This window comes from Parasteatoda tepidariorum, chromosome 4 (genome assembly GCF_982258835.1).
Source record: "Parasteatoda tepidariorum strain Cologne lab strain chromosome 4, Ptep-v5.0, whole genome shotgun sequence".
Taxonomy (NCBI): domain Eukaryota; kingdom Metazoa; phylum Arthropoda; class Arachnida; order Araneae; family Theridiidae; genus Parasteatoda; species Parasteatoda tepidariorum.
This window is the reverse complement of record NC_141758.1, coordinates 97,563,372-97,578,663: the sequence shown is the minus strand read 5'-3', so window position 1 is coordinate 97,578,663 and position 15,292 is coordinate 97,563,372. Positions and strand designations below refer to the sequence as shown.

Below are 15,292 nucleotides of genomic sequence, written 5' to 3'. Positions count from 1 at the left end.
CCGAACAGCTGTACCAGTAGTTTTAAAGGCATTCCAAGTACGAGAAACAACACTTTTGTTGATCCCGAACTCTTCGGTGACACTGGTCACACTACGCCCCTCCTCAAGCTTCCCAATCTTTCTTCCTCGAGTAAAGTCGTCTAAATGATTTCTTGAAGACTTGTTTCACAAAACAAGTCACTTGCACTTGCAGCGAATGTCTTTAACTACGGTGCTTTTCATCCTTTTATCACAGCTTTGACCTGCGCGCCGACCCACAAGGTTTACGTACACTTACATCACCTACGACGTTTTATTTCTAAAATTTGCATACAAATGACCTTTCTACTGAATTACGTGCATATTATACTGCAATTTCATGGCTATCTTATACTTTGTTGTGGAGCTGTGTCCGAAAAACCACTTGTTGCTTAAGTTTTGCACACCAGTGTAGTTCTGCTCTACGCTCCCTGTAGCACATTTCGATCACCAATTGTTAGTAAAGATTTAAATATTTTCCGCTTTGGTTATTTTTTCCCTTTCTAAATAGCTCTGTTGCTTTCGTGACATAATTGTTTAAATAATTGATGTCAAAATTATGATCGAATTAAAAATTCCAGCGTAAGTGTTTTGTTTTAAATGTTATTAGCTTACATTTCAAAAGCTAAAGAAATTTTGATACGATCCAAGTGGCTCCTTATCGCGAAACTCGCCCGATCTAAAACATAAACTTGAATTATATTTTATTTGCATTTTTTTAGGATTGCATAGAAACTTGCTCCTTCCGTCTTCACATGGAACAATATGGATGTGCACCCCATTCAATAAGTATTAGTCACATGGCCACATTGTGTAAGAGAGGTAAGTGTGATTACTGAGCAGATAAAACAAATTGTTGACACAGTATTTATATTTTAAAAACTGTGAAGTTAATAAAAATTTACAGAAAACGTTGGAGGAAAGGGGAAATGAGTTATTGCTCAAACATTTTCTCTAAAAAAAAATTTATTGACATTAGGAGAAATTTCGTTAAATATTCCACTCTTTTAGAAAATGTTAAAAATTTTCTTTAGAAGAAGTTTGAAAATTTTTTAAACTATATCAGTTCTCTAAGCATTTTTTTTTTTTGCAGATTGCTCTTAAAGTTATTTACATATTGATGTTTTAGTTATTTACACATTATTATTAAACGATCATTATTTCTTTATCTCTCTATATTAGATCATAAAATCTAAAATTTGTGACCTTAACAAACAATGCGACCGCTTGCTTTATTTTTACCATATTGGTGGCAAAATCGTCAGAATTATCTGATGCAAATATAATCAGACGTAAAATTCAGATTATCTAAAATCAATAAAATCAAAATTAAGTCAGTAGAATGTAGTATCTCAGAGTCTCAAAACTGAAAGTGTTTGATGAATGAGGAGGCATAAAAATCATAAATTTAAAAAAGATAGCGGAAACCTTATTCTCCCATTATAATAATCATTTATTAACCATTTATCTTATAATAATTTTTTCAATCGTTTTTACTATGGAAGTGGGAAAACCGTTCATCGCATTTCGGTCAGGTTAAGAGATCTTTCAAAACTACTTTTGCGCCAAACAACAAGGGAACCGCCAGAAAAATGGAATTCTCCAAACTTTTAAAACTTGAAAATAAATTTAAAAATGACCAAAATGTTGTACCCAACTCAACATTTCCGACACTCCCGTTAAAATAATATTATATTTTAATAATTTTAAAACTTTATTTTATAACCGTCGTTGAATACCCGACCCAATTGTTTGGGGTTTACGACTATTTATGTTTAATTCTGTAGCCTTGTAATTTTGAACCCAACCCAGATGACAAGGGAACTCCTGAATAAATTATTGGTAGAAATTTTGCCTTCGTGGAGAGCTCTTTTGATGGAGCCAACCCGCATTTGCGTTACATCGATAGAATAAAACACGAAAACATCCCCTGGTTAGCCTTAGCGCAAGTTGACTCTAACCCATGATCCGCCAACCACTGAGGATATCTTACGTCAGCACTGTGGTCGGCACAAGTCGGATGTGGAATTCGCATCGACCAGCCATGGCTTAGTTCGAACCCTGATTCACCACATTGGAAGGCGAACCCTCTATTCCCTGAGCCGTCACGATTCCAATTTTAAAGTTTAGTCATTTTCTTCTCACTGGTGGGAAAAGTTGTTCGCTTAACTTTTTGAATAATTCCTTCATTAATTCTTTAGATTCCAAGTGAGCCGGGTTTAAGAACCAAAATTTTCATTAGGTTGCATCAAAAACTTTTGTTGTATTTTTCAGGTGAAAAAGTCACAAAAGAAAATTGGGACAGTTGTTTGAAAAAGTGCAGCAATACTCCGTGTGTGTAAGTAATTTTCATGACGAAGGTTGTCCTAATCTTAAGAAAAATGTATTTATTTAATATATATCTTTTTTATCTTAAGCCCATGATACAAATATTGAATTGTTTATTTTCTTTGAATTGTCAATTTTAGACTGCTTATTTGCAACAGTAATCGAAGCATAAAATCATAGAACTGTTAAGCAGAGTGTTCTCAAAAATTCTCTCGTAATATATAATTTTAGAATACTTGATAAAAATGAAGTAGTTTAACTTGAAAAAGTTTCGTACCTCGAACTCGTTAGAAGTCAAGTATTAATAGTTAAACGAAAGAAAAAAAAAGTCTTTCATAATCTAAGGAACCATTATTGTGGACTACGGAATTAATAACTTGAAATTCATGAACTCATTCCTCAGTTTCGTAATCGTATTGAGGTAGGAAGATTGCGGAAGTCATGGCATCAATTGTAAAAACTTTTCCTCCTTTTTTGATTTCAAATAATTGCTTAGATATGATTAAGGTCCTCATTTTGTTAAACAAAATAAACCTCTTTATCTAATATAATTTTTCTCTGAGACGCACAAACACATACAATTTTTAACAAATGTTGATCTTATTTGCACCAAATCTCCAACCTTTTTTCCCTCCGAAAAACATTGCAGACTGTGGTGTATCTACTACTACAAAAATATAATTCCAATTCACTAGTATCTAAGACATGTTTACTCTATACTATGATGAGGTACTTTTTCATAGATTAAGGCTGGTATTGTCTATAACAATTCTCCCCACATTGGTGACCCAGACGTGATATGAGCATGCCTACCTTGACAAAAACTCCCACTTTAGTATAAACACCCACACTACCTTGACAGAAACTTCTGCTTCGATTTGAACACGCCTACTTTGATGGATGATCCAGATTGAACAGTTGGCGTGCTACTTGTGACTGATGCATTATCCACCTCCTCGTACAGCTGTTACTCAGTCTCGATCACACACAACGCTGGCCTATGTACACTCGACTGCTATTGTCAACACAGGATCTACCACGACCATGAACTTATTACAGCTCTCCCGGATTCTCACAAAATTTCAATGAATCAACTAGTGGTATCAGTTCATTGAATTCTATTACAGATATATATCTGGGGGGTAGTACTATAGTGTATCTATCACTACAAAAATATAATTCCAATTCACTAGTACATTAGGCATGTTAACTCGATTCTATGGTGGGGTACCTTTTCATAGATGAAGGTGGTATTGTCGATAACAACTCTCCCCTCACCGACCATAATATTATCATCTTCCTATGTCATATTTTAATGCCATTACTAGGCTCTTCATTACAACCTTTCTTTAAACACATTCTCCCAGCAAGCATGAATTCATTGATGCAAATATAACTTTGTTCCATTAGTTTAAAGTTATGTTTTGATTGTTTCGATCCAAATAAGGACATTACACCTTGCTTGCACACGTCGAGAAGAATTTTTGTAAAGTTGAAATGGACATTAGATCCTAGTCAATGCGGTCACCTTCTTGCAGTACCAAATCTAACCGGAGTTAGTCAAATTTTGTTTAAATATTTCTTCTTTGATTGCCAGTCGCTGGAAGTCTACTTTTTCCATTGATCTTGCGAATAATGTGCTTGTTTATAGTAATTGAGCTAACCGGAACTCCCCCGTTTATCATTTGTCCCTCTTACTTTTAAGCGAACGAGAAACTTCACTTTAATGATCTGGCCGATGAACTGGCCAAGGAGGGCTCCAATGATAGTAGTGGTCTTCTAACATGCAATGAAATCTATGCAAAAGTAAATGCCGACAATAATAGGACTTGGAGGATTCCACCTAGTAGTGAATGGTATCAACAAAATCGTCCTGGGGCTGCCCTGGAGCTAAAAGGTGATAAGAAACTACAGACAGCTATCACAAGACTAATCACTGGTCATACCCGCTGACTAACTTTGTTCAGGATCAAAAGACGTTCCCTGTATGCCTAAAATGTAGTGCTCACCAGGCTTCACCTGATCATTTGCTGACCTGTATGGGACAGGAGAAAAATTTTATTTTGGAGGATCCGCAGATGGTGTTCGATTTTCTGTCGGTGAACTGTCTCCTGGATTTGGTCTAGCCTTGTTCTGGGCCCAGAGGAATAAGTACCACCACCACTTTTAAGCAAATCTACATAAAAGTAACATTTTGTCTTGCAATTTTCAATCATTAATCAGTTTTCGCATGAGTATTAACCTTAATCTAACAAAATTTATATTTTTTCATAAAAATTAAGTTAAATTTTTATTTCTTAATTTAGTGTATATTTTACTAACACAACTGTAATAATAAGTCTGTATTTTTGAATAATAATGTGCAAAATGTAAATTAGTGTTAATGTGTATTAATGATTGCAAAATGCGAAGAAAAAAATATCGTGTAAGTTTAAAAAAAGCACTTGATTTTTCTAACAGATTTTATTAGGCACTTGATATTATTAAATGATATGCAATGCTTTACAGATACTTTTAAGCAAATAATTTAGTTTATAACTTAAACAGTGGTATTATAAAAAAAAATTTCCTTTGCAGGACTCGATCTTTCAAATACAAGCATTTTCATAATGATCTAGGGGTATGTTTTTTTTCGGTTGAATATTATTTGCTTTAAAATTAATAAAATTTAATAAATATTTCGAAATCTACATTCTCGTTTTTAATCTCATAAAAGCGTAATTGTTTTTCTTTCTTTAAGTCCATATGCAAAACGAGTTCTTATGTTATACTATTTTGCTTTTTTATTCAAATGTAATACCCAACTAAGTATAAGTACTGTGATGCCACATTAGGCATTACATATTTCCTAGCTTTTAAAATTTCTTCAATTTCCTGAAATTAATTTTTTTAAATATTCTTAATCGAATTAAATTGAACCAATTATTTAATTTTTATTACATTTTATAAAAAGAGAATATTAAATACTTAGCAATCAATATAAGGGCTAACTTTTTATTTCATTACTAATGTAAGACTCATTAATTCTCTGTCGCGACTAAATCGAAAACAATAATCTATTTATAACTCTTTATTCTTCATTTTTTACCACAGACGGAGGATTAATATTTATTTAAAAAATTTTTTATAGAACCTAAAATACAATTATCAGCAAAGAAAAGCACTTTATCCTAGACTTTATAATAAGTAAGTTGTTTTCAATTCATTTCACTTTGTATGTTTGTATGTATGTTTTCTTAAGAGTAAATAAATTATTCTTTAATGCTTTTTACCAAATTCAATGATTGTTATTCATTAATGTTTATTCCAGGAAGAAAAAAAAACGAAAACGCCATCGTAAGTTTGTAAGAAACACGGTACATGAAGGTGATTAACAACAAGACAGGTTTGATTGCGGGAGAAAACAGAGAATAGTTCGTAGTTGGTTATCAGAAATAGTTTAGTGTTTCAACTTCCGACTAAACCTGTTTTGATGTTTTTTGCGTGTTCCTTCTTGCACTGTGATTTACTTTCTTTCGAAAAAGTTTTCTTTCATTTTTTGGAGGGGGCTTAAATATTAATTTGCGTCACCAATAAGAATAACAGCTTTGCTTTTATTTTTGATGTGGATGCCAAGTAAAAATTGAGATAAATTTTTACTCAACGCTCTTTATAATATGCATGGGTCAACATTTATGTTAACCTTTTCGTTACGAGCATCATATTTAGCCAGTATTCAAGCAATGTCTTGGGTGTACTACTGCGGTACTTAAGCGGCATCCACTCGATTACCTATGTGCATGAGCAACGTATTTAGGCAGCATCCATGCGATATCTTTCTTGTACGAGTGCTGTATTTACGCGGCATCCACTCAATGACCTATATGTACGCGCAACGTATTTAGGCAGCATTCATGCGATGTTTTTCTTGTACGAGTGCCGTATTTAAGCAGCATCCACTCGATGACCTATGTGTACGAGCAACGTATTTAGGCAGCATCCATGCGATGTCCTGCGTGTAAGAGCTCCATATTTAAATGGCATTCACTCGATGATGTGTGGGTACTAGCACCGTATTTAACCGGTGGCAACGAGATTCAGTTTGATAACAGCCCCAGTCTGCTTCAATACCAGTGCCCATATTAGATACGTAAAGGTATAGCAACCAGACCCGTAGAGCTCATTCGACAGATGACACAGTGAGTCGACGTCGACGGCATACAAAACAACCATGTTGAGTTGGATATCAGTTTAGGAACAGTGCCGGCAAGTGGTGGAGCGGTTAGTGCGCCTAACTGAGAAGCCAGTGGCTGCGGGTTCGAATCCCGCTCGGGGCATGACTGTTTCTCTCAGTGCTCTGTTGTGTGAATATGGCCCATCCTATGAACGGGTATGTGTGGCGTGGGTAATGTTGCTGGCCTTCGTGACATTGGCCACAAGGTGCTCACCAGGCAACGTAAGATGATCAACACTACCGACACCTTCCATGAAAAAACGATAAGTTCATTCCCTGCCGTTAAAAAAATCAGGACTAGTAGCTTGTTCTTTTTTGTAATCTGATTATATCTCGTTGGTATGGTGTGCGGGCCTTGCTTAGTGCAATATAGCCGGTTCTCACTGTCGATCTAAGCTTTAAATTCTTGTCGTGACAATAGACACGTAGTTTTTTCACCCTGCAATCTTTCGCATAATGCCCAGTGCCGTCATAGCTCGAGCAGATGTCTTCATGTTGGCATTCTCTCACCATGTATTCTATACAAAAATCTCCGACTTCGAAATGATTTCCCAGTGAACACATTTCATTGTCTTGATTTAGGATTTCGAATTCGCCTTCTTTAAAGTTGACATTATTATCTCAGATGTGAACGATGCTGTTTTCTTCTGTTATTCTTTTGTAAGGCCCAAATATGATGATTTGGGGACTTCATCTTGGTAGGTGCTTCATAAATTAATCCCTCCTCAAGGGCATTTCTCTTCTATCCTCTCTTCTAGAATAGCCAAGTCTAGACTGGAGACCGGATTCAGCCACGAGTTCTCCTTTCAGAGTTATTTTAAGCTCCCTTATCTTAAGCTCGAGTTCCCGAGAAGTAATTTAACTCTGAATCACTTCTTCCACTTCTTCCGGAGGTTTTCCTGACATCCATCCTTTCCATCTGCTGACTTCACCATCACATTTCCTCTTCTTGGATCTATGAGTTTCTTGCTCAATTTTTATCGCCTCTTCGCGTAACTTTGGTTTCTTTTTTTTTAGACATGAGGATTTCTTTCAACACTCTTTCGGCCTCTAGCTGTCGTCCCTTAATGAATTGACGACACCTCGTTTTTACATGAAATTATGCTCGAAAAATCCACTGCCAAATTCATTATCTTTATTATTGCCATGATGTTTGACACGTTAACTCCGATATTCCTTAGCAAATCTGTTTAGTTTCTCCAGTAACATTTGCGATATCTGCACCCAGTCACGCTGGTTTTCCTCAGAAGATGTCACTGAAAATACGGTGTTAGGTCGTTTTCTCAACTTTCGGACATTTTGAATCCTTTTGTAGTTGTAGTTCATTTACGTCGCACTAGAGCTGCACTACGGGCTAATTACGACGCTCTGGAAAACATATCTGAGAATGATCCGAAGACATACCATCGCAATTTTGATCCTCTGCAGAGGGAATGGCACCCCTGCTTCGGAAGCCCGACGACCTGAACGCGAAGTCGAGCACTTTATGGTAGAGCAGTTCAACGAAGAGCAATAACGCACACCTTTGGCCCCTACGCAGATTTTCTTTAAATGATTTCGCCTTCCTCAGTGGTCCGATCATTAAGACACGATTCCCAGAAGAACACTGAAAGTCAAGCATCACTGACTGTGATCAGTAAGCGGGTGGGTAAACGCTTTGATCAGCCTGCGCAGAAACCAAGGGGCGCGGCGTCGGTTCTCGTTAAACTGTTCAACCGTAAAGGGCTCGACTTTACGCTCAGGTCATCGGGCTACCAGAGCAGGGAAGCCATCCCCTCTTCAGAGGATCAAAATTGCGATGGTTTGTCTTCGGATCATCCTCAGATATGTTTCCCAGACCGTCGTCAATAGTCCATTATGCAGCTCTAGTACGACGTAAAAATAAAATACCTACTTACCTTGAGTGATTTCTAACCTTCGGTCCACTATCCCCTCTGTTTGCAATTAGCCTTATAAAGACGTTTCACCCTCGCAACGCGTTGAGATACAGACAGGAGATTTTAGTTCCATGAATGTTAAATTGTTGACCGTTTAAGAGTTCGATACGGGTATAACCTCTGGGACTATACTGTACAAGGTGTGCGTGTATATATATATATATATATATATATATATATATATATATATATATATATATATATATATATATATATATATATATATATATATATATATATATATATATATATAGGAAATGCGTTTAATATGTTTTCAAGTATTTTATTAAAAAAAATAATTTTAAAATCTCCAAATATATTGTTATGCAACACCTAAACAAAAAAAATCCGAACATCAACTTATCGACTTACATTTTGCATACTTTGCAGTATAGTACACCGTTCAGCTCACCGTACACCGCATCGTACATTAAATATCATCGAAATTCGAGGTGTTCATTAAAAAAACGCTTCATCTAAAGTACAGAAGAAAAGAAAATTATTTCATTTCCGTTTTTTATCTTGCTTCTCGTGCTTTTAACAAAATCATGCGACGCTCATAATTTTTTGAATTTTTGCAGAAAAATCTTTAGTTTCGTTAAATGATGTTTTTCTACAACTTTAAAAGGCCAAACGACCTATATGGCAGGAGAGCTGACCTCGAGACACAAAGGTCTTGGAATCGAATCTTGGATTAGACATGAATGTTCTTTTTTTCTCGTCTCTACACTGCCTGCATCCCGCAGTGGACTCATCGTAAAGAAGCGGTCCCCAGTAGAACGCCGAAGTCAAGCATCACTGGCTGTGGTCAGTAAGCGAATGGGTGACCACTTTGATCAGTTTGAGTTGGGACAGAGGTATTGATCTTCGCTAAACTGTTCTACCGTAAAGTGCTCAACTTCGCACGTAGGTCGTTGGACTGCCAAAGCATGGGAGCCATTCCTCCCTACAGGGTATCAAAATTTAGATGGCATGTCTTCAGACCATCCTCAGGGCTGTTTCCCAGAACGTCGCCAATAGCCCATAGTGCAGCTCTGGTGCGACGTAAATAAAGTACTTACCTATACTACCTGTCCTTCTTACCGCGCTTCTTACAACGTTGGCTCACCTACTACGATGCCCTTACGAGATTGACGACGGACAATATCTGAGTAGGAATGGCGGGGGGGAAATTGGGGTTGTTTTAAAAGATATTTTATAAATAACTAGAATGTTTCTAATAATTAGAATTAAACTAGTTTCATTGTAGCATTTAATTTTCGAAATATTTTAGTGAAGCAATATTCATTATGCTTTCGATTTACAGCACTCAATTTATATATCTCGGAGTGTCATTCAGAAATGCAAAGATCAGAATCATCCACTTTGTTCCAAAAGTGCTGGTAAGTCAAGTTTGCTTTAAATACAACAATTTGTAAAAACTGGGGTTTATTTTCCCGTAGGAACTATCGGAGATAATCCTGGTTTCTCAAAAAATAAAATGCAGTCGAAAAAACAAAGAAAACGTTCTGAAAAGCAGGGTTTAAATTACTAAACCCCAAGCTTTAATTAGAAGAAGAAAATTAAATCTTTGCTGAGAAAAATATAACTGAAAAGAAAGAAAACTCATAAATACAATTAAAATTCTTTTTAAAAAAAAAAACAATTATTTAATTTTAAGAAACCATATTGAGTTATTTTTACTCATATCACAAAAAATTTTAATTTTTAGCGTATTGTTCGATAGTTTTATCGTGGTTTTCGTAACATTTTGTACATGAAACTAATTCCAATACACTCAGGTAATAAAATAATTTTATGTCATATATCAGATCTGTGGTCGGTACAAGCCGGTGCGGAATTCGTATTGACCATCCATTTCTGCGATTCGAACCCAGTTCACTTCACTGGATAGCGAATGCTCTATCCCCTGAGCCACCATGGCTCGCTTGCTGATGTTTGGAAAAATATTGGTCTATATGCTCGGTCATATATCCTGTGAGATGCGTTCCACTCACGGCCGCTGCAGGCATATCGATGGAGCCACTGCCACCATCAATATGCGTGAAGTAGAAAATATGAAATTCTAACATCATCACAGTGGGTTTGTGTGTTATTTTCCTACGAGTAAAGGTTTAGCTACAGTCTGATTCGCACTGAACTCTCGCGTGGAAAACGCAGATACCCGCTACCACCAATATAACTTCACTGAATGACACCGTCATGCTGGTGCAGGATTACTCATTAGGGATCGTATTACACTCATCTCCGGAACAGATTTCATGTTCAAACCAAAACCATGACAGGACAAATACTGGAACAATATGTACGTCTGTTTAGGGGTGCAATGGGAGCAGAATTTCTGTTTATGGCTGTCAACGCCTGTCCTCACCCTGCAAACATCCAAAGCGAATCCTTGTAAACTAAGGGCATCACCCACATTAAATGGCCAGCATTTAAACCTGACTTGAATCCGATGAAGCGCGTGTGGGACGCGATAGGTTTGACCGACGAGTTGAAGATCGTTGACGGAACTTGTACAGGTACTTTAGAGAGCTTTGCTTGCTGAGTGTTGTCATCTTCTCCAAGAACAGCTCAATATTCTAATACTCAATATTGCATGGAAGGCACAAGACACTTAATGCATTAACCATTATACCAACCATGTAATATTAAGTTTTTGTAAAGGAGATGTTTTTTATAACTGATCCAGGGTGCAAAAATCGTAGTTTTTATGAATGGTATCATGCCATCTTTTTTTGTTTTTTATCTCATGTTAAATAAATGGGCCTTATGAATAAGTTACGTATGTTTTGTTTCTGAAACTTTAATTGCCGGAGTTGGAATTATCGTTAATGAGTGTATGTATGGTCATGAGAACGATCACGAGTGTATGATCATGAATTTAACAAAATTAAGAGAAGACTGATTTTTTAACGATACAAATGACTAAAATACATGCTTGATTTAAAATTTCTAATTTAGTCGGATTAAAACTGAAAGAGTTATCGTGTTTGCGTATATGAAAAAAAATTATTTTAAAATGAATGCAATTTTTAAAAAAAATTAAAGAATACCAAACTTTTTTCTTTCACGTCAATGACGATGCATCTGAAAAAGCTACATCTTTGTTAATTATATGAGGATCTACTTGAACTCTTGAGGCAACGTTTTTATATTTGCCTACTATCAAATTCCTTTTAATGAGAAGAAGCAAAAGTTGTATTAGAAAATTTATTGAATAGTTTGGAAATGCACGTTTATAATGTATACAGGTTATTTCATTTTGGCGCATGAGGAAAATATTTTATCAAAACTTTTGGAATGCAACTGTAATACTGGAAAAAAAATACAATATTTGAACCACATTAAATTAATATCCATTCAATTCCGAAGAAATGATGGACTGATCGTAATGACGCGGCTCTCAGTAAAACACCGAAGTCATGAATATACTAAACCACCAGCTATCAGTAAGCGGGTGGGTGACCACTTTGACCACTACCTCCGAAGGGACCGAGGGAGAGCATTATTGGACCTCGTTAAACTGTTCTACTGTAAAGTGATCGACTTCGCCAGAAGGTCGTCGGGCTACCAAAGCGGAGAAGCCATCTCCTCTGCAGAGGATCAAAATTGAGATGGCATGTCTTCGGATCCTCCTCAGGAATGTTTCCAAGACCGACTCCAATAGCCTATTGCGCCGCTCCAGTGTGACGTAAATAAAGTACCTTCCTACCATAGAATTCAATTGGTATCATTTCAATTACGTAGAATTCAATAAGTGCCCATTTGTATCCATAAGTTTTGTTCTACTACATATGTATATAAATATATTTTCTTTTTACTTTCTCGTTCTTCTTTAATGAAAAGAATACATTGTAATATTAATTTTGTATTGATATTTCTAGCCAATGGAATTATTTAGCAACATCGGTGGATTCCTGGGCATTTGGATTGGATCCTCTATCATATCAGTCTCTGATTTATTATACAAACTATCTGAATTCATCTACATTTACACCATGAAACTTGTTAAAAAGAGATCTACACTGTAAAAGAATCCGGATAAAATTACGGCCAAAAGTCCTGGCACCCTGAAATCCGTTAAATACTTTTTTTTCCTTAAAATTTCATACCGTAAAATTTTACACCGTAATTTTTATATTTATTTATTTGCAGTGATTATGTGATTTCACAGAAAATATTACGGTATAAAATTACGTACTCTGTCATATCAATCTCTGATTTATTAAACAAACTATCTGAATACATCGACATTTGCATCACGAATTTTGTTAAAAGGAAATCTACACTGTAAAAGAATTCAGATCTAACACCCTGAGATCCGAAAAATCCATTTTTTCCCTTAATGTCTTAAATCGTAAAATTTTACCCTGAGATTCTAATCTATTCTATTTCTTTCTATTTATAGAAAATCTACTTTTTTTCCTTAAAGTTTTATACCGTAAGATTTCACACCGTAATTTTCACATTAATATTTATTGAATTGCAGTGATTATGTGATTTTACAGAAAGTATTACAGTAAATATTACCGTAATTACATCCGGAATTTTTCCCAATGGGCCATTATAACTGAATAATAAGTTAAAAAGTGAAAAATAATCCTTATATATTTTACCAAATGCATTATTCTTTCCTATTTTGAATTATAAAATTATAGGATATTGCTTTCATCTAAATGTAAGCAAACCTGACAGTAGAGCAAAAACGAAAATGCCACTACAGAATTAAAGAAAATCCATAATTTTTATCCGATGCATTTCTCATTTAATTTATTATTACAAAACAATCAATGTGCAATAATTGTATTTCTTATCGTATCGTATCTTAAACACACCATACAATACAATACTATACTGAATAGGGTTCATGATACTGTAACGCCCATTAAACAGGAATAACATTTTTGCATTCAAACCTTGACTAAAACACACCGAAAATTATTGCAATGTCTTTCAATTCAATAAACCGAAAGCACATTATACTGATCTACAGTATAATATATTATTATAACGTTAAGTCGTGTTTATGTGTATTCAAAAGAAAAGTTTTTATTTTTAATTAATGTAGCGTAGCTACCACTATAAATATTAAATACCAATTCACTAGCATATAAAACGTTTTAACTTGATTCTAACGTGAGGTACCTTTAGATCAGTGTTTCTTAACCTTTTTGATATAATGGGCCCCTTTTAAAAATTTTTTAAGAAGTCACAGATCACCCCCCTGTGAAAAAAAATAATTGCAAAAAACATCAATTATTAGAAAACATTTAATTTTATTATTTTAGTAATATACAGAATTTTTAAAATTAAAATTTTTAATGTGAAGGTTGCTGCTGCTTTTCCTTAATTAATAAATTTAATTGAGGGATGGTTTTCGACAAAGCAACGTGTATATCATGTTCAACATTCAATCGATTTCGATGTTATATTTTTATTGTCACAAGTGTGAAAAATTCCGCTTCGCAAAGATACACTGTAGCAAACGGAATTATAGCTGCCATAGTTCGATTTACAAGCAATGGGTAGGCTTCCAAACGTTTTAAAAATTCGGAGTAGTCAGCGGACCCCTAAAATATAACTCATGGACCCCTTAGGGGTTCATGAACCACAGGTTAAGAAACCCTGCTTTAGATAGATGAAGGTCAACATAGTCGATATTTAAATCCCCTAATGGGTGACCCGGACGTGACTTGAACACGCAACCTTCTTATCTGGAGTCAGAAGTATCACGTCCGGGTCACCAGATCGTCGGGCTCTTATGTGGAGGCATATGCAGAGTAATATATAGATAACTTCTTATGATAGCACATGACAATTTGATAAAATAACTTATATTTACATATTATCAATAAATAGAATAAAATTTTTATCACAACAAAAGAAGTTTTTTTTTAATAATTTTAAATCTATTATTGTATTATTGCATTGCCACTCACTGAGATGAAAACTTTAAAATTAAAATAAATCATACTTGTGTCTACTCTACATTACCCTCAATCTGTATACTCATAATTTATTTAATCATGAATGTAAAGTAAAATTTGCCCATGTAAACTTTGAAATAAATTATAAATAATTAAAGCAAAATTAGTTCATCTGTGCTTTTTTTTTATATATATATATTATATATTGAAAGTATTTATTCGTATATTAATGACCATGCTGAAATATGCATAACATATTTCCTAACAAAGAAAATCGAACAATTAACAAGCGAAGAAAAACGAATTATTTTCCTATTTAATCCTTTTCCAATAAATAAAAATCGTTAATATAATCTGTAATATTTTTTTATTCCACCACCTCGAATTGAGTGCTGAAGAAAAACTATTTTAATCTCTCTACATCTGTCTAACACGTTAGCATAGAATTCGAAAACCGTTATATGGTTGCCAATGTTTTGATTTCATAAAAATTTGCTATTATTTCTTACACTTTCTTTTCCGCCAACACATTTGAATGTATAAAGCTAAGAAACAGAGCGTTGGCGTAAAATTTAATCAATTAATAGCTAATAGATAGATTCTTTAACTTTCCTTGGCGAAAACTATGCTAATGTACACGTGACACTCACATTTTTTGGTGGACGGAGGTATGCTGTTGAGCTTAGCCCTGCAGCAGTGCTGGCTTACCCTTTAAGTAAGACTAGGCCATGGCCTGGTGATTAAAGGCTCCCTTGAAATGGATTTTTTGAAAATAAATTTTAAAAAATTAGGAATAACAATGATTTTCAAAAAAAAAAAATTTCAAATATATATTAATAAAATACGATAATTTTTTTACATAATGT

At 34.8% G+C, this 15,292-nt stretch overlaps 1 protein-coding gene across 1 annotated transcript in view; it reads left to right on the top strand.

Annotated features, from left to right (window-relative positions):
- Positions 1 to 14,541, top strand: part of LOC107439056 (uncharacterized) — a 37,006-nt gene extending 22,465 nt beyond the window's left edge. Inside the window, exons 7-12 of the mRNA XM_071181718.2 lie at positions 741 to 840; positions 2,293 to 2,356; positions 4,924 to 4,966; positions 5,477 to 5,532; positions 9,803 to 9,878; positions 12,384 to 14,541. Coding sequence (XP_071037819.2) covers positions 741 to 840; positions 2,293 to 2,356; positions 4,924 to 4,966; positions 5,477 to 5,532; positions 9,803 to 9,878; positions 12,384 to 12,530 — 486 coding nt within the window. The 3' untranslated portion in view covers positions 12,531 to 14,541. The remainder of the gene's footprint in view (positions 1 to 740; positions 841 to 2,292; positions 2,357 to 4,923; positions 4,967 to 5,476; positions 5,533 to 9,802; positions 9,879 to 12,383) is intronic.
- The last annotated feature ends 751 nt before the right edge of the window (positions 14,542 to 15,292 follow it).